Below are 24,277 nucleotides of genomic sequence, written 5' to 3' on the forward strand. Positions count from 1 at the left end.
GTGGCAGGTCCTCACCAGAAGTACAGAATGATGATGATGGTGGCTGGAGGTTTGTGCCATGGGGCTGGGGCAGCTGGCGGCACTGAGGGGTTTGAGATGGCACTAGCCAATGGCAGCACTAGGTCTGAAGTAAAGTTCTGGGGAAAGGACATAGTGACCAGCTGAAGGCCCTGGTCCTCTTATTTCAGACCCACCACTGCCAAGAAATGCTACTGGGCAGGGCATCCAAAAGGTCAGAGATGGGGAAAAGATAGATGGGTGGAGAGAGTTGAAGCATCTCTTCAGTCGTAAATGGGTACGTAGGTGGGTAGCCATGCACCAGAATTTTGATGATGTGACCGCACGGATGTGGCAATGTCTTTAACTTTGACAAGCAGTTAAATTTATTAAACTCAACAGTAACTTTGAACTGTCACTGAATGAAAAATCATAAATCAAGGACTACCTGTTTTTTCTTACATTTGCCTCAAATCATCTTGCCCTCTCCTACTGCCTACTATATTTACTTATTAAGAGTTAAGCTGTGTTCTTTGTGGCGAGACACTTTAAAAAAAAAGTAAGTAATTGGAAAGCCAAATCTTCATTATCTTCCATATATCTCATTCCCATAACCTTTAACTGGGGAAAATGGTGCATTACCAGGAAACAACATTTGAACAAATTAACTAATTTACAGAACAGGTCCAAAATCTTGGATTTATGACTTCCACAGAATTCAAATTTGGCAATTTTTATAAAACATTTTATGATATAAAAATGATCATAAAACAGCTTATAACATAACACAAAAATGTCATAAAACATTTCCTGTGTTGATTTGACAGTGCCATACAGTTAAATATGGGCTACTTTCAATATAGATTCATCTCTGAATGTATCCCAGTTTTTCTAGTGCAGTGTGTGAAACATGTCATTGTTGAAGACACTGAGGTATCTGGTAAAGAAATATCACGTAGTGACCCAACAAGTCATGTCTTGAGTAATCACCATATAAAAACAAAACAAAGTAATATGTCAGTTGGATACTGAAGAGGGAAGTATCTATATGGACAATGCAACTGGTATGTACTGTCATATATGTGCTGTATTTATATACCATGTTGACTCAGGTTTATTTTACTGGATTAATCTAGATATGAAATCTGTATTAGCTAATCACATTGTCTGTGTTCACTTAACATTCTGAGCCATACAAGCATATCCTATTATGTGTGAACTCAGCTACAGTTTATAGAAACTGTTGCAGTGAAAAAGTATTCAATGTTGCCTAATATTTTTTATGGCTTAAAGTTAACAACTTGGCATGTGTTATAATTTTGATCTACTATTCTTCACACATACATTTTATTAATTCATTGTAAGTAATTCTATACCATCCCTCCCCAGTGACTTTATTTCTTTGCTCTGAAGTTAGTTCATGTTATCACCAAGGTTTGGGTGGCACTTCACACATGATATATAAATAACCAAGAAATATATGATATGGATAGAAAGTTTTGTAGTTTTCATTATTTGTTCACAAGATTAGCCAGCTGGGATCCATGTACAGAATGGTGGGTGTGTGGTATTTCTGGTATTATATCTGATGAGTGTATTAATCTGCATATATAAGTAGACTACAGAACCTAACACAAATGCTTGAGTTGTTCAACAAAACTGTACTCAAGTTTTGCTTAAATACTGTTAGTTTGTTTATTTTATTTATATTTCATCTTTATTTTTATAATTAACGTAAAGTGGTGAACAACATCTGTGAGTTGGGTGGGTTAGGCTGAGAGAAAGTGACTGGCCCAAAGTCATCCAATTAGCTTTCATACCTAAGACGGGACTAGAACTCACAATCTTCCAGTTTCTAACCCTGTGCCATTGTTTATTACATTATATTTCATAAACTACATGCATTGAATTAAGAGAAACATTAATTAAGAGAAAAAATATATAAAGCAGTTATTTATTGACTGTTCCTGAAAAATAGAAATTCTGAAATTGTTTCAAATTATTCATACTGGAAATTATGAAAAGTGCAAATGATATGTCTTCTGTTGACTTCTGATATTTTAATGATTTAATGTTGAATGCTTGTGTAGACAAGTTAAAACTGTTTTAAAAGGCATGTCACCCCTTTAAGGGTTTCAACAAACAATATATTCTTTGAAGGATACATTAATTTTGAAAATGTTTTTCAGAGTTATGGTCAATAGGACTGTCTGATACCCCATGTAGTTTTGCTAATTTTTCTGCTGCCTTTTTTCTGCCACCTGGTGGAAAGATTTATATTTTATTTTATGGTAGAATTTCACAACTTAAACACTGTAAAGAACTTTTGACCGATCTTCTCTTATTCAAACTATAAAGAAAGTAGAATAAAAATCTCCTACAAGTAAGTTTAACATTTACTGTTCCTATATTTCTCAAAAGGAAGCACTGACTAACAATGATAAAACTCATACAACAATTTCCAGTTAAATTAGAAGAGTAATTTTAAGGACTTTTTTCCTTTGATAAATTGTCTTAAAGTACAGTACTCTATGAGTCAAGATGAAATTCTGGGTATAGTAATATTAATGGCAAAAAGGATATAGATATGGTTTGCTTCTGTTTTTCAACTTCTTAATCTAGTCCATAGCTCTTAGTAATACTTGATCGTCTCCCACTCCAAAATTTACCAGGGATAACCTTGCACAATCCAGATAAGATCAGCCAGATGCTACTCAGGTAAATGTAAATAGCTCATATTATTTTAAAATTGAGTCAGTCTGTGGTTTGATTCAATATGACTATGCAGGCTATTCTTTGGGCCAGGAAAAATTCTGTTCTAATAATTCTGGCAATTCCCTTTTATTAGTATATTATTTAAGTCGTTATCAATGGAAAGTGCTGAGCAAAGTTCCTTTTACCTTTTTGTTTCTATCTAGAAACAATTTTTGCCTACAATGTTTTAAGCCTGTTGATCAGTTTTAAATCTAATCTAAAAGATGTTGATTCATTTAAAATTTGAACAGAATGAATATTATTTTATATTAAATGTTCAATACATATTAAGGGATTGATTAAGATGTATTAAAGGGATTACAGGTAGTCCGATTTACAGCAGTTCATTTAGTGACCATTTGAAATTAAAGTGGCATTGAAAAAAGTGACTGATGACTGTTTTTCACAGTTACAGCCCTTGCAGCATCCCCATGGTCACGTGATCAAAATTCAGTTGCTTAGCACCTAACTCATATTTATGACAGTTGCAGTACCTTGGGGTCATGTGATCAACTTCTGTGACCTTCTGACAAGCAAACTCAATGGGGAAACCAGATTTACTTAACAATTGTGTTACTAATTTAACAAATGCAGGACCTCTGGTGGCTCAGACTGGTAAGACAGTCTGTTATTACCAGAAGCTGCTTGCAATTACTGCAGGTTCAAGTCCCACCAGGCCCAAGGTTGACTCAGCCTTCCATCCTTTATAAGGTAGATAAAATGAGGACCCAGATTGTTGGGGGCAATAAGTTGACTTTGTATATAATATACAAATGGATGAAGACTATTGCTTGACATAGTGTAAGCCTCCCTGAGTCTTCGGAGAAGGGCGGGATATAAATGCAAATAAAATTTTTTTAAAAAAAATCAGTTAACAAATTTGTCATTTAGCAACAGAAATTTTGGACTCAATTGTGGTCGTAAATTGAAACTATCTATATTATGCCGTCTTCGACATGACTTGAGTTTAACTCATAGAATCATCTATTACAATGTCCTTCCTGTTAAAGACTACTTCAGTTTCAATTGCAACAATACACGAGCACACAATAAATTTAAGCTTAATGTTAATCGCTCCAATCTTGATTGCAGAAAATATGACTTCAGTAACAGAGTTGTTAATGCCTGGAATACACTACCTGACTCTGTGGTCTCTTCCCAAAATCCCAAAATCTTCAACCAAAAACTGTCTACTATTGACCTCACCTCCTAAGAGGTCTATAAGGGGCATACATAAGAGCACAAGAGTGCCTACCGTTCCTGTCCTATTGTTTCCTTTCTTTATATTCAATTAATTTAGTTTATTTATTTATTTATTTATTTATTTATTTATTTTGTCACAACAATATATGTAGGTATCATACAAAAAGATTATATAGCATATAAACACATATATGAGTAAATATTAGGAGGTATAAACATATATATATATAGGAAGAAGAAAAGAAAAACAATAGGACAGAAACGGTAGGCACGTTTGTGCGCTTATGCACACCCCTTATGGTCCTCTTAGGAATGGGGTGAGGTCAATATACTCATACTTATATATATACTTATATATTGTATAGTTATTTCATGCTTACACTCATATATACTGTGTGACAAAATAAATAAATATTATAAATAAATAAATATTATAAAATCCTTTGTGAAAAATTCTATCCTTTGTTTATTTTTCGAAGTACTATATACTGCAAAATGTTATGTCTGTATGCATTGGGAATTGACTATAGCAACTGATGTAAATTTCTATATTTTTCTGGAACTAAGCATTAAGGCATAAAATATAGTGTATCTGAGTTTTTCTTGCACACTATACAATAGAAGATGATGAAAAGTTGACACATTCTTGCTTTTAAAAGATTTCTAATTACATTGAGGGGTGTGTAGCCAATATAAGGGCAACTTGGAAATCTATTGCTACAGTGAATCTTCTACCTAATTTTAAAATGTTCTACATCTTATCAGCCTAGCAGTATGGCACATGGTTGACTTTGAAAAGCTAAGCAGAGCTAAACTTTGTTGGGAGACATTCACGAAATTGCAGGTCATGTAGGCTAAATGGGAAAATAATAATAAATAATTGAATAAAAATGCCACATTCAGTCTGAACTGATGATAATAATATCATCCATGAAGTCAATAGAATTGAGGTCAAATATACTTTGTCAATTAAATTCTCTAATAATGGTGATTGCTGTCTTTAGTAGCTTGGGGAATTGGGGTTTGTGGAAGGCTGGATGAAAAGAGGGATTCATAAAAAGAGTCTGTTGATTAACCGTTTAATTTTGAAAAAAGGAATAATACTAAAAGGACTTCCACAAAAGAAAGGTTATGTGACAATGGTTACCATCAGCTTGGATGTTTTCTGAAGGCTAAATCTTTCCCTCTTAAGAATAACTATTGCTCATATTGATTAAATAGAAATTCCATTTATCAAGGAAATATGCATCAGATTATGTGATACTGAGAACATGCAGAGCTAGTTCCGCTCACTTGCCAGCAATTCTGTGAAAACAGGTTTTGGCCTATAATAAGAATGGCACTATAGCCGGGTTCACTTGTTCAAGAGAAGAACTGTTTGCAGAAGAATGGTTACATTCAACCTCTATGCTCAAGATACTTTGTGGTCCATATTTATTTGCATTATAAAAAGTTTAAATTAAAGAACATAACCTTTTTGATCAGTTTGTCCATAGCATTCAAAAACAACAATTTGGTTGGATCTACATTTTGTATCAATGTTATAGATTATACTGACTTTCCAATGCAAAACAGAAGAAAGAAGCAGTGCAAACTGTTTAGTGTCTTACTCTATCCTTTAGAAATTTTGATATGTGTGGTTGACCAACTGGTCTTCTTAATTAGCTGTCTCTTCCAAATGAGAATTAATGGCATGCACATTTTAAAAAATAAATATGCCCTTTTCAGCATTTTCTAACGGCATAATATAGATACATTTTCAGTTCTACACTTCTTTAAAATTACTTAGCTTTAACTGCTTGCAGATCAGGAAATGGAAACGACAAGGAACACCTACAAAACCTTTTTGTGCTACAGATGAGAACATGATTGACAGTGAAACTTTCTTTCCCACATGGTAGCAATGCTGAGTTTTTAAAAGTGGTTTGGTAGTACATGAGCTTAAAGATATTTTTGTAATACTTGAATAAAGGTTACTGCTCGAACCTAAAGGGTGTGGGAAAAAATGTCATTTTTTTTGCCTGGGAAAAAAAAATTCTCCAGGTGGCACCACTCATGTGAATACACTTATCAGATGTAATCTCCAGCGGAGAGGCTGGAACATTTAAATAGCCATTACTTTGGAACACTTTACAAAATACCCCTGCAACCTTTGCTTAACATATCATACATGTTGGCATCTGTCTGGAGATAAGCAGAGCAGAAAGCTGAATGGTTTCATAACTGTTCCCATCAGTTGGAAACATGACATGACATAAAAGGTTTTGGCACTTTTCAATGAATGAAATAAAGAGAGTATCTGTAAGCTGTAATGGTATTATTAAAACAAATGCTGTTTTGTGAGTCATCCTATAAAGCTTTTTGGTACCAGAGGGGTAATAAAATAAAAATATATGTCATATGGTGAACAAGTAGTGTCATTAGTATTTTGTCTGCATAACTAGAGGAGGAAGAAGTTAAACTGTAGTCTTCCATAAATAGGGCTATATACCAATAGATGATTATATTTGTAGCTCAGGGTTGAACTGGTCCTTGGTGCTCTCTGACCTTATTTGTTTTCTTGTAGACGTTTCATTACCTAAAACTGTTAGAAAGGAATGGCGTTTGCTCTCTGTTTTTGTATTAGTGATTTGCCCCGTCAGTTTTGGTGGGAATGTTTCTTGGTGATTCCTTCATTAGGTAAACAGCTTAGTTGGGTAATTAAACATCTGCAAGAAAACAAACAAGCTCAGAGAGTACCAAGGACCCCACAGAAGGCTATGAGTCTTAATCTTCAGTTGATGAAAACTATATGTCCAAACAGAGATGCGAGTGAGAGAAATAGGCAAAACCTAGGCCCTTTGATATCTACAGCCAAAATGTTGTGGATTTCTATTATTCTTTATTTACTTTATTATTATTTAGCCTTCCTTGGTTTTGTCAGTTATATGTGACTGGCTCAAGATGGATCTGAAGTTGATTCCTTTGATCTCTAAATACTATTACATGGAATAGTCACAATCCTGCCATCAGAGTAGTGGAGAAATGCATTTCATATTTGAATGAAGAAGATAGCTACACAACAAATATAATAAGGAAGCAATTTTAGAATGGGTTGACTCCAGAGAAGTGAGGGTAAGTACAGCAAACTGAAGAACGCTCTGCAAAAGACCAAGAAACTGGTAAGTAGACCTGTTCCTTGGAACCTCTCTGGATAGGGGGAGGATGTGAGATTGGGTACAGTGCTCACACACCTGCTTCTCTTGAGGAGACTTCAAGACAGGAGGTTTGAGTGCTGGAAGACAACTGAGTTAGCCATCCTGCTCACAACCACAAAGAAGACTTTTAAAGATTCGCAAATCTCACTTTCTAATCACTTTTGGAATTTGCTCATTAACTACGTTTACATCAGACCATCAAACCTGAAAACGCTGGGTGAATTTGCTTTTAATCCTAAATCAAAGAAAAACTTAATCATAAGCTTAAGAACTTATACAATCTGAAACTAAACAAGATTTTGATTTTAGAAAGTTATAAATGGACTAAAGGTATTAAAATTGGAATGTTGACATTTTTCCAATAAGATTTTGAAATTAATTATAAAGAAAAATCAGCTTCTCTGGAAAATAGCTTCTGTTTTGGTTTTTAAAAACTGGACACTAGAGGGACTAACATTTTCAAATAGAGGATTTATAAACCTGCAAAATGTTGCAACGTGTTCTAGCAATTAAAATTCATGTAAGCTGCCTTGAGTCGCCATGTGCAAATAGGCGGCAATATAAATTTCCTAAAATAAAATTTAAAAAAAGGAAAATACTGAAGAAGTTGTTTGAAGAATGAAATCAGAAAACAGTAGCCAGCATGTCAATAATGTCAGTGTCCTTGTATATAGATAGCCTATGCCCAAAAGATGTTATTGAAGAAATGACAGGTGTAGAAGAAATTGTATCTGAGAAGATAGAGATAGTATTGAAAATGGTTTTACATTCTACACGCCAAGAAAATTGAGTTAGAAAAGAATATTTTGATGGATCTATCAAAGGAAATTGGCTGAGACTTTAAAATTTAAAAGAGAAATACAAATGACAAACTAAGAGAGTGACGTGGATCATTTTCTTCTATTGAATTTATAAATGTCTTGATGAACTCTGGTTTAAGTCTTAAAGAGATCTGTATGATGAGACAAAGAAGAAATTAAGAGAAATGAAAGCCTACAACAATATTTGAATACACTAAAGTGTAACAGAGACATAAAAGAAAGGAGTATAAAGTGGTTTATTTGATCAAAGTTTAAATGAGATATATTATCTCTGGCTACCCTCTATCTGGGCTGAAAAAATAATGTTTTGTGGATTTGTTTATAGAGATGGGGGATGGAATAAAGAAACAAATGCTTGTAACATTAGAGGAGATGAAGAGGCAGTAAATTTGTTTATATTTGTAATAAAAGTTGGAAGTCATCTCTTTATATATTTCTTTTTTCTTTCCTTATAATCTTCCTATTCTTCCTTTTCCGCTTTTGCTTTGGTGTTGCTTTTGCTTTATTTGTCTTCAGGAAGATTGGAAAATGATTGCTAAATATTTTTGCAGTCCTTTATTTGATGCTAATGTTACTTATCATGCAATTATATTTACAAGTACTAGATAACCACAGTGACTTTAGTTTTAGTTTTAGTTTTAGTATAATTACTATCCAGTTTGTGTTTGCCTCAGCATGCTATTAGTGGTTGCCTTAGACCATTTGAATTAAACATAAAATAACCACATCATCAGCACATGAAAAATAGATGTGGGATAACTTTCCCAACTTTCGGTTAGAGTGCAGAACCTTGTGTTAGTTAGAAGAAATGGGTTTGCTTGGACCCACAGTATTGCTTCATTGTTTTCCTCTTTTTTGTGTGTGTTTCATTCTCCATTGTTCTTATTTTCATGTAAGCCACTGTGAACAGTGATGGGATTCAAGTAATTTAACAACCAGTTCTCTGCCCTGATGATTTCTTCCAACAACCAGTCTGCCAAACTGCTCAGAAAGTTAACAATCGGTTCTCCCAAAGTGGTGCGAACTGGCTGATCCCACCACTGACTGAGAATCATTTTGAAGTCAGGTGGCCTCTAAATCAAAAAAGCGAACAGTGGAGGATGGAAATTATTTTATGGAATTAAATACCATGTTTCCCCAAAAATAAGACCTGGTCTTCTTCTTTTTTGCCTACAAAAGAGGCATTGGGGGGATGTCTTCCACTGTTTCATGTTGCCACGGCACCAACAGCCCCATACAGCAGGAGCTCATGTGGCTTCAGGAAAGGCCTCTGCAGCTGAGAAATGAGCTCCGGATTGATGCATGTGACATCGTCTCCCCCCAGCCTCCATTTCTCCCGCAGTCCATCCGGAACTCATTTCTTGGCTGCAGAGGCCTTTCCTGAAGGTCTCTGACAGTGAAATGGAGGCTGGGGGAATATTGGGCGCATGTGTAAAAATCAAGCTAGGGCTTATTTTTGGGTTTGGTCTTATTTTTGGGGAAACACGGTAGCAGCAAACCAAGAATGCTGCCTTATTTAATGCCTATTTGAATGGGGAGTGATCAGACAAGACCACTCCAAGAATAGCACGCTTAACGTACACATAGGTAGGTTGTGATTCATCATCAAAACTTCCATCTAGTATGGAACCTGTTGGATTTGCCCATTGCATTGAATCAAATGCTATCTTCAGATCAATTAATGTAACACAAAGAGCATCTCAAAGGCAAGTAAAATATTCCTCTATCACTTTGTGCAGGACTATGCATTGATCAAATGTTGAATTACTGGATTTAAATCTGACTTGCTCCATCGGAAGCACATACATTTGGGTCAGCCAGATTGTCTGGAATCCAAATTAAATTCCAAGGCACCACAGTTAAACAGGAAGAGAAATGCTTGGTTGTACAGTAATTATGCATGAATTAAAATAGTAAGACTTCCTTGGGCCTGGGTGCCTTCTTAGTACACAGTAGCCATATTGGGAATGAGATGTAGTCATCAAGCTCTAAGGTCTTATATTCCCAAGTCTCCTATAGAAAAATAATACTGTTAGTAATTCTATGAGGGATGGAGTTCCTTCTTAGAACACCAACCTGTTATATTGTAAGAGGCATGACATACTATCAGTATTTGACTTCTTTGAGAGCTTAAGGGAGCTTGACTGTGTATACCATTTTGCTAATGCTTTTAATATATTCATTCCTGCAGCTGTTGAGTGCTAGGATCTAGATAGTGTGTGAAATTAATGTACTGTATCTATTCAGTTATACTGCGAATATCCATTAGTTGAATTATTGGTAGAGGGTTTAAACCCCAAAGGATAACATCTGGATAACTGTGTCTAACATTAACTGTTTCATCCCAATAAGGTTGAAACTATTAATGTGGTGCCTTCCTGCTAACCATTTAGCAAAAATCCAAAAATACTGCACAAGAAGCCAGAAAGATATACATTATATGGTGACAGGAATATTTCATTTGCATTCAGTGATAATATATGATTAGCTAAAGTTGACAACCCATTTAATGCATGTTTCTTGACTAGTTTAGGTAATCCTTTTGGAGAGAAAATAACAAGCAGCTATTGGAAAAACTGAATTCCATGACATTAGCCATATGAGAAACAGAACAAATTTTTGTGATTGTCTCAAGTAGTAGCAATTTTCATACAGTGGTCAAAGAAATGTAGCCAAACATCAAACCACTATTTTTAAATAATTTAGATGTATTATTAGTCACCTCTAGACAATGTTGCAATACCTGCAACACTATTATAGTTCATAAAATACTAAAGATTACAAGGATTTTTTTTCAGTGCAGATCTAGTCTCTTCTTTTTACCATGATGAAATTCCCCAGTGTTTGTAAAGCTTTTTATTGTCAGTCTTCAGTATTAACTGGCTCACATTTTCTTCATAGAATAGAAATGTAGCACAAAGTATTAAATAATACGTGTAACATTCAGCATTGCACTGACACTTTGGGATTGCCTTTTGCTATATTCTTTTTCTATCATATCAGATTAGCTTCAGGTCCACCAATTATGGCAATATGTGACCCAACTGTAGTTCTCTATTATGCTTTGATCGTCTATAGCCGAAACTAAATGTTCTTACAATATTTTGGAAAATGATAGTAATTTGAAATTTTTTGTATACTACATTCACTTTTATAAATTAAGCTCCCTTGCTTCTATGTGACTAATCAAGTTATTTTAATTTTCAGCCAGACATGATTTTACTTTCTGTGGAGGAAAAAATAGTACATTTGAATAAAAATTACAGGCCTTTGTTTTTTGTACTGAATTAAAATCTGTATCATTATTTAAAGTAGATATTGAGATTTTACTACTTAGAGCGGCAGTCACGATAAAAATGCATGCTAAAACTAATTTATTATTAAGATGCTATGTTTGCAACATGTGGTTGATTATGCAGTGGATGCAGTAGATCCATTATCCAGTAAACCATTCTGGTACAGTATATAAAAAATAGAAGTCAAAAGGATTTCTACAGTACTTCTTGAGTTTATTAAATCATCTTGAAGGTGTTTTTCAAATAATGTATGTTTTTACCAAGATGAACATTGAAATACTTTTGTTTAATTTAAAGGAATGCTAATCTTGTCATGATCAGCAGTTAAGTTAATACAATATTATTTTCGTCTTGTGGAAGTTAATTTGGCGTCTTTCAAACTATGGTGTATTTATATTCCTTCATCTAGGGCTACTTCTGTAGCCCAGACAAACAACAGGTAGGGGGTGTCTAACATCTTACGGTAATTGGTCAGAATGCAAAGGTCTTTTGTCAGATAAGCAAAAGGGGCTGGTGAGGCTGGTGACACACCTGACAATTGCAATAGGCAAGGCTAGTCAGATTGAAATTCAACTTGTCTCTCTTGCAGTCACATACAGTTTATTAACATACAGACAGGGTGATTATTAAACAGCAGGGAAGATTATTTAGCCTTTCAGAATAGATTAATCTGACTCTCTTCATTGTGTGAACAAATATCTCTTAAAAGGAGTATTGTAAAGATACTAAATTAACAATTACTTCAAAGTATGTCATCAGCAAAATATTGGCTATGTTGTAGTTTAACTTAATGTTTCACATAGTACCAAAAAATACCCCTAAGAGGTAGGTCTTACATATAGACTTTTATATAAAGATAAAAGTTAGCTTGGGTGAAAGATTAAAAATTGTTTTCATAGATGGAGATAGATGGATATGAATTAACAAGTTAAGGTGTCATTCAGTTTTTGGAAATAGGTTAAAATTGTTTATATAAATTCAATCACTAATAATTTCTGAATCATGGGGTGTCTTAGTTATGATTCATTTCCTTTCTGGAACTATAAAAATATCTGTATTTATTGCTATTGTTTATATATACAAGTCTTGTGTTCCTTTCAAACACTTGTTTTTTATATATATTTTTCAATGATTTAGTATTTTAAGCTATGCTTACTTATACAGAGCTAGTGAATGCGAAATGTTTTGTTTCTGAGTGATCACGTACACAATTGCTCTATTATAGTATAGTTCTTAAATCCTAGCTATATTTTCATGAATTCCTTTTCACTGTGTCTGACTGTAACCATTTTGTCTCCCTCTCCACCTCCACCTCCACCTCCAATTCCTTTTGAATGGTTTAAAAGAGTCTCAAACAGAAATGCAAGCAGTACAGGGATTTGTATTATAAAGAATTTTTTTGCAAAGGAGCGCAAATATTAATATTAAAGGTTACAGTAGGGATAACAAACAAAACACAGACATACACTACCACCTTTCTTAACAAGAGTTCTTGTTTTCAAGCAGAATACAATTTGGACACAACGTATGCTACTGTATGAGGGAAAGAAAATAAGGAGTTACACACACACACACACACATCCATATGTGATGTGGCTGTGGAAAAATCTGGACAATATTATGTTATTTCTAGTGGATAACGAAGGAAGAAAAGCAATGAAAATTTGAATAGAAATATATATATATGTGTGCATTTTAAAGGAGTATGGAAGTAAAACACATACAATACTAAACTATTTACAGAAAAACAATCCAAATATATGATTTAATTTAGTTAAAGAAAAAGTTGAAGAAGGGAACATGGCTGCAGGACCCAAGCCAAGGCGATGAGAGGATACAGTATCTTTTGAAAAGCTCATAGGGACTTACTGGACAGAAGTGATATCAGACAAGAGCTGCCCTATATGGAAAATACAGGTGGCAAAATTCTGAAGAAAAGATTTAAAGTAAGGAGGATTTCATCTTATTTAAGTCATATTCCCATCTTTCCATCATTTAGGTCTCTGGGACGGGCCTTATGCTTTTTAGCAAGCTGTGTGGATCTAAGAAGCCAGCCAGCTTTTATTACTATTGTCTAGTTTGCTGGGTTTCACAAGTGGATCAAATTGTCCTTAAACAATGCACCAGTAGGGCAAAGAGCAAGCAATTCAGTGGTCGGTTACCCCCAGTTCGGACTGGTTCTTGTGAACCGGTAGTAAAACCGGGGGAGGCTCCGCCCACTGACCCCGATGTCATCAGGAAGCTTCTGCACATGCGCAGAAGCTTGTGCGCATGTGCAGAAGCAAGTGCATGCGTGCTATGTCACTGCAAACTGGTAGTAAAGGTAATAGAACTCACCCCTGAAGCAATTGCCAAAAAGTCCATCTAGAGGAGAGGTGACAAACTCAAGGCTGGTGGGCCTGCCCTGGAACCAGTGAAGGACTGGCCTGCAGTGCCTCTGCCAGCGAAAACAGAGGTCAGGAGGGCCACACATGGCCTCCCAGGCTCCATTTTCAGCTGTGACAGCCTCCTGCAGCCCTCTGCCAGTAAAAACGGAGTTTAGGAGGGCCGTGTGGCGCTCCTGGGCTCCGTTTTCACTAGCAGAGGTCTGCAGAAGGCTATCGCAGCCAAAAATGGGTCCTTGATGAGTGATGTCGAGCTGGCCACACCTACTCTGGCCACACAGCCCAAGGTCAAACACAACCCTGATGCGGCCCTCTATGAAATCGAGTTTGACACCCCTCATCTAGAGTAAATATGGGCAAAGCAATATGTAATATCTTAAATAGCAGCAGTTTCTGCCACACAGTTTTTCTTGGAGGCAATTCCCTTATGACAAGTAAAGTTGTCACAGAAAAGAATTTGTTGGATTTACCATTTTTCTTTAATGATAAAGAGAACAAGTAGTCCTCGAATTTTGACCACAATTGAGCCCAAAATTTCTGTGCCTAAGCGAGACCATTGTTAAGTGAGTTTTGCCCCATTTTATGACCTTTCTTGCCACAGCTGTGAATCACTACAGTTGTGAAATTACTAACACAGTTGTTCCGTGAATCTGGCTTCCCCATTAACTTTGCTTATCAGGGGATCACAAAAGATGATGATCACATGACTGGCACACTGCAACCATCATAAATATGAGTCACTTACTAAGCATCTGAATTTTGATCGTGTGACCATGGGAATTCTGCAACAGTGTGAAAAATAAGTCATTTTTTTCAGTGCTGTTGTAACTTTGGTCACTAAACACACTTTTGTAAGTTGAGGACTATCTGTTTTGATTCTGTTAGTCTTTCCATGTGGAACAAAGGAAAAATCCTCTCAGGAAACACAACCCTAAAACCAGTCCATAAATAGAATGACTAGATGTCCAAAAAGTCTTACGTGGCTCAGTGTTCTTCCCACAGGCTTCAGAGTTATGACAGTAACAGAAAACTAAGACTTGATCATTGATCCAACAGTTATTTTTTGATCATTGGAACAGTGGAACCAATTCCGTAGGATGAATTATTCTTCTTCAGGAGAAAAGACAAGAAAAGACAAGGCCTTTCTGGTTTTAGTTTTGTCTTCTCAGAAAAGGCCAGTGGTCTAACAGACTTCAAGGTGCAGAGTTGGCCTTTAAATAAAATGTCAAAAGTGAAGAAGAGCATTAGCAGAGGACAGATTCCAGAAGCTACCACTATGAGGAAGGAGGCATCCATGTTTTGTGTCCAGCTGGCTAAATAGGGAGCTTCTCGGGAGAGAGGGGGGAATAGACCCAAGATAACATACCAACCAGGCTACAGGAAGAAGGAAGCAAATAACATTGAATTTGAACAGGAAAATAATGAATGCACATTATTGATCTTCTGTTGATAATTTTAATTATCACTGGACACAGTCAAGCAGAAATTATCCAATCATAACTGTATGAAGAAGAAATTAAATAAAAATGAACAACAACAACAAAAAAATATCTGGATTTTTAAAAAACATATAATGCCGTTTGATGCAGGTTTTTAAAATAAATGAAGCACCCTGTGAATGGCTTATATGACAAATTTGTGACCAGCCAAATGCTACTGACACAATTCCCAGCAGCCCAATGATGGTTGCTGGAAGTTGTAATTCAGCAATATTCAAATGGCCACAATTTTGTCCATTTTTGTTCTGTGAGAAAAATAAAACCTCTTTTCAGTTGAGCAGCTGATTTCATGTGTTGGTATAGATCTTTGGCAACAGTTTCAAAGTGGTTTGTTGATTTACTTACTTACTTACTTACTGCCTTTATGACAGGTAGTACCTGTACAGGTAGTCCGCGACTTACAGCAGTTCGTTTAATGACTGTTCAAAGTTACAACAGCACTGAAAAAAGTGCTGTTGTAGTTATGACCATTATTCACACTTATGACCGTTGCATCAACCTCATAGTCACATGATTTACATTCTGATGCTTGGTTCATATTTATGACAATTGCAGTGTCCCGGGATCTTGTGATCACCGTTTGCGATTTTTTAACAAGCAAATTCAATGGGAAGGCCAGATTCACTTAACAACCGTACTACTAATTTAACAGCTGCAGTGATTCACTTAACAAATGTGGTAAGAAAAATGGTAAAATGGGGCAAAACTGAATAGATTTCTCACTTAGGAACATAAATTTTGGGGTCAATTATAGTAGTAAGTCAAGGTCTACTTGTAACTCTAGGCAGTGAATATAGCTAATGCTCCTTGCTCCTCCCAACAACAACCCTGTGAAGTGAGTTGGAGGTTACTCACCAGCTTTCATGCTCTGGAAGGACTGGAACTCACCATCTCCCGGCTTCTGGCCTGGTGCCTTAACCATTAGACCAAACTAGCTCTTTATCTTTATCTTTGCCTTCTTTTCCAGAAAGTATTTTGTTTGTTTCCTAAACTAGTTTACAAACTGACATTTTCTGATTATTTCCCACCAAAACAACAACGATCTTAGCCGGTTCCAATCCTGCTTAGCTTTTTTGGGATCAGTCAAGATTGGTAAGATAAGGGCAGTTTAAAGAGATTATATACTCATAATGAAACAAAACAAAACAAAATCATAATTTTAATGTGTATATTTACCTCTCATACAGCAACAAGAATGCAGACATCAGAGACTGGGTCGGATACAGGTTCGACGGTTACTTTGCAGACTTCCGTAGCTAGCCAAGCAGCTGTACCTACCCAGGTGGTACAGCAGTTACCAGTGCAACAACAGGTAGGTGCTGTGTTGTCTTTTTTTAAAAAAAAGAACTTTTCGGGCAGTGCCAATTCAATTTCCTATATATGTTTCTTAAAAAGGGTTCTGCTGTTTCAGTACTGCGGAGTTTAAATTACTTCATTATATATTATTCAGGAGAGCAGCTGTCCACCTTGTTCTTGATTCAGACTGCTTATCACTACAAGTCCAAAATGATTATCATATTTCTGCCAACATGTATGAAGCTACTCAGGTCTAAGAATACATTCATGATTTAGTTTAGAGTAATCCAGGATTTGTAGTCTAATGCTGTCCATATAGGTTCTCATTATGGCTCCCAAAATATTTTGTGCAACTTTTTGACAATTAGGGATTGCAATTAGTCATTTTCTTGGGGAAATTGGGGAAGATAATATGCACAATAGTTCTATAAGCCAGGAAGTTAGACATGATGATTCATATATGAAGAAAGTTATTTCTAAATGAAGAAATATTCTAATACAGCTTATGTTTTGGTTCTTTACTCCTGAGAGCTATCAGCATCTCTGAGTGGTTATAGGTGCATTTGGGTTAATGTCAGGGAAATGACATGGGAGAGATAGTTAAATGTATTCCTAAAATAAAACCCATCTTTGCTTTTCAGAGAAACTGGATGAGGCTATCAGGGAAAGGAAAGTCCTTTTAGAAATTTTAAGCATAGATTGCTTATGCCTGAAAAAAATAGACTATGAATTGTGCTTTTTGATAAGAACAACATTTAGAAATAAATACAAGGATGTACCAAAGAGATTGTTTTGTTCACAATTTAAACTGAAAGTCTGTTTGAGCACATATAATTACATAAGCTCAGTCATATATGTAATTATAAGTTTATCCAAAGCTAACAGTATATTCATGATTTCTGTGGTGATTAACGTAAGCATTTCAGATGAATTTCACCTATTACGTATATTTGCAATTTGACATGCCTTATTTAAAAGTGCTGCAATAAAAGCGTATTTCAGATGCTGTCTTTATAAATCTGAATGAATCTGACACTGGCTTGTCTTCTTTTAGAAATACATTTTATTGAAAAAAAAAGTAAAGTGCTTAATTACTCAAGATGGCTTTTGTTTTTGTAGTGGATGTGTTTATCTACTTTTGTTTTTGTTGACAAATATAATATATCAGCATGTATAAATTAATGCTCCATTTGTTCTTTTGAAACAACAGATTTTAGACTAACACATTCTTTGTTTTGGTATTCTTTTCTTCTGCAAATGGCAGTGAAAATAATGACTAATGAAACAGTATCTGAGAGGCTTTGTTTTTATTGTATTAACATATATTTTGCATTTTTCTGTTTGAATGAAAAAGAGTGCTGTGGTTGAACTGTTACTTCACTTTGATATCTCAGATGGGAATGGGGTATTAGTATGCGTAGGAAGAATGAATAACACCTGTTCCAGCTCTAGCGGGAATCATAGGCACTCTGTTTTGCTTAGGTGTAAACATGTTCTTCTTGTTAACTTACTTTTGAAGTAAGTGAGCTTCTCCCAATATTATACATACCTACTTCCAATTTCCTGATAATCTTCCTTTTTGCTTTTTTATTTCTATTTATGATTCTATTTGGTTATGTGACTAAAGTAACCTCACTAAGTGAGAGGAAAACATATTGTGAAGTGTTTGGGTTTTTTTGCTAGAAGTTGACTCTAAAACTTGGCTGAAAGTTTGCTGTTTTGTAGATTTGGAAATCATAGGAAGAAGAGAGTGCAAGCTTACAAAATTTTCCATTAGCAAAATGGTTTTTGAAATGCCCATTTTGAACACAGAATGTGAATTCTGTGTCTCTAATATTTTATCTGGCTTCTTGTAAACATTCAGGCATTTGACTTTAGAATAAGAGTCAGAGAATAGTATAAACATGATCACTACTGTTTTTCATTATCTTTGTCCCCAAACCATATGTCAAACGGCACATTTTTAGTCTCCCTTCTTCTTTTTTGTAAACATTGGGATATTCATGGTTAGGCTAAGCTATCTTCAGATTTCAAACATATCACTGAGGAATTGAGTGGTGTGCGTGTGTGAATGTGTGTGTTCGTTTGTGCACACATATATGTACTCACACATCTATTCAATACTACTTTCAACAAGTCTCTCAAATTGCAAGCTCATAGAAGCAAAGCCAGAAAATTGAGTATTGAGTTATTTGTTTGAAGGCTCACTTATTTAAGCTTTGTTTTTCTAGTGCAGGGATGTCAAACTCAATTTCATTGACGGCGACATTAGGGTTGTGTTTGACCTTGGGGGGGCACTGTGGGTGTGGCCAGGGTGGATGTGACCAACTCAACATCACTCGTGTCGGGGATGCCTGTGGTGGCCTGAGTGCTCTGCCAGCGAACACAGAGCTCGCGAGGGCCGCCCACACCCTTCCTGAGCTCCATTTTCTCTGGCAGAGGCATCATGGGCCGGTCCTTTCCTGTTTCCTGGGCAGCTCTGCGGGCCGGATCTAAGCACCCCGTGGTCCGGATCTGGCCACCAGGCCTTGAGTTTGACACCCTTGCTCTAGTGTATTTTGCATTTGTTTGTTGGTTTATTATTTTAAAAACATTTTGTCATAATTTCTTTCTGCTTAATTTTTGTTCCCATCATTCCTGTCTCATTTTAATTCCATGTCAGTTTTTCACATTTTGCTTTTAGGTGTTTTTTTTTCCCCAGAGTAATTTTCTATGCATTAAATCTACGCTTTCTCTCTTTTATTTCAAAATGTTTTCTTAAAAGAAAGAAGCCACTTTGTTCTTTTGGAATACCTTTTTGAAATCCTACTTTCCCTAAGGATTGTGAGGGCATGATTCATTGATCATTTCATTTGGCAGTTTCTGTTTCTGTGCTGCTTTTTCTTTCGTAAGTGCTTGCCATTAGTCTTTTTTCTCCTATTAATCATATATACTTGGACTTCACTTTTTTTTCTTTTGGATTTTATTCTTACATGCTTTTTAAAACTCTTTTTACATTCTTCTCATTCTTGTACATGCATTGATTCTTTTAGTTTCAAATGAACCAAGGAATCTCTTGGTTTCAGAATTTGCTCTGCTGTTCCATTTCAGTGTAAAGAATATATTCACAGTCTAATTCTGACAACATTTTACTAGTCTTTTAAATTTACTGTCCTCCACTCTTTGATATTGAAAATGCTGCACTGGCATCATGACTAATTATTTCCCATGAATCTATTTCATCTTACACTGTACAAGATAGTAACAGTAGTTGTAAATTCTGTGATTTGATTGTGACTTTGTGAAGAAGCACTTTTTGTCCATTTTGCTTTTTATTATTCAGCTTCCTTGAATTACTTCTTCTAATATTATGAGAAAAGGAAAAGAACCTATCTACTTTCTTTATCTGGGAAATTTTTATGAATCCTTATAATTTGCTTTCTCACTTGCCTTTTTTAAAGCTATGATAGTTAGCTTACAGGGATCCCCATTAGGCGACTACTATGATGGTTTTCATGATTTTTTTTTCTGATTTTAAATACTGTTTTTCGAAGGACAGTGATGCACAGCATTTCAGGTTGCAAATTTTTCTTTAGGTTTTTTTTCTTTGAATAGGATATTCATTTTACCTTGGATCAATTTGCTTACTGATACTCTCAAAGAACAAGTTATTTCAGTAGCAGTCAGAAATTACTTTTTTTAATGATTGATAAGTAGTGTTTCATATGATGTATTTTTATCTAGAAAGGATGTTAAGCTAATTAGTTATACATTGTTGGATCTCCTCTGAATTTCTTTTTAGAACTTGATCAGCTTTAGAGGCTGACCTTAGGACATGTTGCATATTCCTCTATTAAATCAGAAATTTCACCCTTGAGTTATTTTAAGAACTGTTGGGTAGATGCCATCTGGACTGAGCAATTTGTTAGTTTTCAATTTGTCAATTAGATTTAGAACTTTTCCTCTTGACATTAGTGTTTGTCTCACATCCTGTGATTTCCTGGTGATGTTAACTCAGTGGTCTTGCATATGCTGCAATGAAGGTATGTTCTCATTCAGCTATTTTACAATCGCCACAGTCTCCTTTAATACTCTTTTAATTACCTTGTCTTACAAAGGCCCAGCTACCTACCTTCCTAACTATTTCCCCTCCACCCTCTATCTTATCACCATTGTGCATTTGTGCTTGCATTTCTTTCATGTAAGTTTGTGCTCCTTTTCATATTCCTTGTTTGAGCAGGACTTTTATGTATTACTGCCCTTTTTTCACTTCCTTGACCTTGCTTCTTAATCATGGAGGTGACTTTTGAATTTGGTACTTTCTATTATTATGGGTTGAGTAACTCCCAAGCATTCTACAGAGATTTAATCCTCTTGAGTTTCCTTTTTATCACTTTCCTCATTTTTAACAAGTTTTCCAATGTGTGTGTCCCACACTTCATTGGCAGTTTTCCATTTATATACAAATGAGATTTTAAAACAGCGTGATTGGTGTCTGCAGTTGATTCACTCACACATCTCATGCTAGGTCATGGTCACCACTTCACGTGAGGTACAAATAATTTTATCACTCTTACAAACTGAAATCTGAAGACGTGGTTTATACCACTGGCAAATAACAGCTAGATTTGCTATCAGAGGGTGACATTTATTTGTGATGGAAATGTATTACAGGTAGTCCTTGACTTGAATACTACTTTTATTATATGTCTAATATACATAAGTTAGCAAGGCACTCTGTTCCTTTACAAAACGCAAAAAAGTTTAGAGTACAAATATTTATTCCCCCCTCCCCCAACTTTCCAGGTTACTGTCAATAACTAAGACAAACATACAAAATAAAGAAAATAATCACTATATCTTTTACCCTTTTGAAAACAAACTCTTTATGTAATAGTGGACCTGGGAACAAATTTAGACCAGAGCAGGATTGCAAACTCTGTACTTCAAGTCATATAATAATAAAGGAAATAATGTGTGATATTGAGGAGCCAGATTGTTGGGGGCAGTATGCTGACTCTGTAAACCTCTTAGAGAGGGCTGTAAAGCCCTGTGAAGCAGTAAATAAGTCTAAGTGCTATTGCTATATTCCCATTTCTCTGTTTGGAATATATCAAACCATTATTTGTTTACAGTATTTATAGGCAACTGCATGGTGCTGCACAGTAAGAAATTTATTTAAACGTTATTTGTTAAGAAATTTATATGGCTGCCCAGCTCATGTTGGGTAACTCTGGGGTGACTTACAAGAATAAAACCATAATACAAAAATTAATACCCACCCATCCTCTGGTGACAACAATCAGACAAGCCACTTGATTATATCGCTCTGGGGTCTCCAGGCCCATTGGCAGAATCACATCTTCAAAAGAGTGTTAAAGTGGTAAATCTTATTTCTGCAGGGATGTTGTTCCACAGGGAGAGAACTGATACAGAGAAGGCTGTTCTTCCTGGTCCCAGTAGATTAGGCCCACTCCTACTCCTGAGGCCCCTAACATTCCCTGTCTCCTTGCCAGTGGTGGGATTCAAATTTTTTAACAACCGGTTCTGTGGGCGCGGCTTATTTTGGGGTGTAGCTTGGTGGTCATGTGACTGGGTGGGCGTGGCTAGCTGCTCATGTGACTGGGTGGGCGAGCCTAGCTGCTCATGTGACCGCGTGGCCATGGCTATGGGCATAGAAATTACTCAGAGGGCTAAAAAAAGTCATTCCTGACCGGTCCTCGCACTTATGACCGTCCTCACATTTATGCCCATTGCAGCATTTTTAACAACCATGTCACTCATTTCACAACTGCTTCTCTTCACCATGGTTACAAGATAGGGCGCAAAATGTAAAATGTGAGGACAGTTGTAGGTGTGAGGACCGATCAAAAGTGTGAGGACAGGTCAAAAATAACTTTTTCAGCCCCCTGAGTAGTCCCTATGCACAAAATGCGGCAACAGGCATAAATGATGACCGGTCATAAGTGTGAGGACTGGTCAAAAGTGTGAGAACCTGTCAGAAATCACTTTTTTCAGCCGTCGGGGTACTCTCTATGCACTCCTTAATCTCTTTCTCGCTCCCTCTCTTTCTCTCCTTCATCTTTCTCCCCCCTATTTCTCTCAATTTTTCTCTCCTTAATCTCTCTTTCTCCCTCCTTCTCTTTCTCTCCATCTTTCTCCCCCCTTTTTCTTCTTCATCTTTCTCCCCTTCTCTCCTTCATCTCTCTTTCTCTCCTTCATCTTTCTCTCCATCTTTCTCTCCTTAATCTCTCTTTCTCCCTCCCTTTCTTTCTCTCCATCTTTCTCCCTTTTCTCTTCTTCATCTTTCTCCCCTTCTATCCTTCATCTCTCTTTCTCTCCATCTTTCTCTCCTTAATCTCTCCTTCTCCCTCCCTCTCTTTCTTTTCATCTTTCTCCCCCCCTTTCTCTTCTTCATCTTTCTCCCCCTTCTATCCTTCATCTCTCTTTCTATCCTTCATCATTTACTGCCTCCCACTTTTTCTCTATCACTCTTTCTCCAAATGGGGTAGGGTAGGCTGGCGCTGTGTGGGTGGGAGGTGGCCTCAGGACAGTTCTGCTGGGTGGGCGGCAGGCCGAGGTGATTGACACATGCTTCGCTGCCCACCCGATCCAAGCTCCTCGCTGGCCGTGCTTGAATCGGCTGGCCAGCGAGACACTTGGATGGAGGCAGGCTTCGGTCCGCAGCTGCGTGGCGCTTGGATCGGGTGGGCAGCGAGGTGCATGGATCGGGTAGGCAGCGGCCTGGCTGCTGCCCACCGATCCATGCACCTCGCTGCCCACCGATCAAGCGCCACGCCGCCGACTGAAACCTGCCTGCATTCAAGCCTCTTGCTAGTCAGCCGATTCAAGCTCCTCGCTGGCCATGTGGCCAGCGAGGCGCTTTAATCGCTGGCTAGAGAGACGCTTGGATGCAGACAGGCTTCGGTCAGCGGCTGCGTGGCGCTTGGATCGGGTGGGCAGCGAGGTGCATGGATCGGGTAGGCAGCGAGACACTTGGATGGTGGGCGGCCACGTGGCCAGTGAGGTGCTTGGATGGGGGTAGGTCACAGCCGGCAGCTGGGCGGGTGCAGGTCAACTACCTTTCCCAGTCCCGCTTCCCCAGGGGCAGCACTCGGCTGTACTTGCCTTCTGCTGCTGGAGCGGTCGGGGCAGTCCGAGGGGGGCAGTCCGAGATGGGGAACAGAGTGGTAGGCCGCAGCAAAAGTAGGAAAGGCTGGGCCACGAGCGAAAGGATAGTGATAGCTACAGCTATGCCTCAGTGTGTCATTAAGGCAAACTGTGCAACTCTGCAAGCAAGGCCAATAAATAGTGGTGGGGTGGGGCGATGGGTGGGCGAGCCAGCAATTTAAAAAATGCTTCGGTGTGCTCTGAGGCCAATAAATAGTGGTGGGGCGGGGCCGGGCTAGGAGCAGCTGAGCCAGACATTTAACAAACGGTTCGGTGTGCTCCCAGGGGGAGGAGAGTGTGAGCCAGCAATTTAACAAATGGTGCTGCGACGCCGGTAAGTAACGGTGGGGAGGGGAGGGGCAAGAGGCGGGACGAACCGGCAATTTAACAAACGGTTCCGCCAAACCACCTAGAACCGGCAGAATCCCACCATTGCTCCTTGCCCAGGTGCGTCAGGTATATATTACTGGGAAAAGACAGTCCTTCAAATAACCTTGATCCCAGATCATGTAGGCATATGAAGGTGACAAACATTACCTTGAATTGGACCCAGAAGCAAATTTGCCATCAATGCAGCTCCCGCAAGAGAGGTGAAACATATGCAAATCTAGGCTTGAACAAAATCACAAAATTTATTGTACAGAAATAAAACAATATAAAATTAAACCATAGCATTGTGCC

At 37.2% G+C, this 24,277-nt stretch overlaps 1 protein-coding gene across 4 annotated transcripts in view; it reads left to right on the top strand.

The window, feature by feature from the left end:
* RFX3 (regulatory factor X3) overlaps nucleotides 1-24,277 on the top strand; it is a 194,082-nt gene that overhangs the window by 93,148 nt on the left and 76,657 nt on the right. For all 4 annotated transcript variants that reach the window (XM_058171261.1, XM_058171263.1, XM_058171262.1 and 1 more), the window contains exon 2: nucleotides 16,339-16,463. In XM_058171261.1, coding sequence (XP_058027244.1) covers nucleotides 16,347-16,463 — 117 coding nt within the window. In that variant the 5' untranslated portion in view covers nucleotides 16,339-16,346. The remainder of the gene's footprint in view (nucleotides 1-16,338; nucleotides 16,464-24,277) is intronic.

This window comes from Ahaetulla prasina, chromosome 2 (genome assembly GCF_028640845.1).
Source record: "Ahaetulla prasina isolate Xishuangbanna chromosome 2, ASM2864084v1, whole genome shotgun sequence".
Lineage (NCBI taxonomy): Eukaryota > Metazoa > Chordata > Lepidosauria > Squamata > Colubridae > Ahaetulla > Ahaetulla prasina.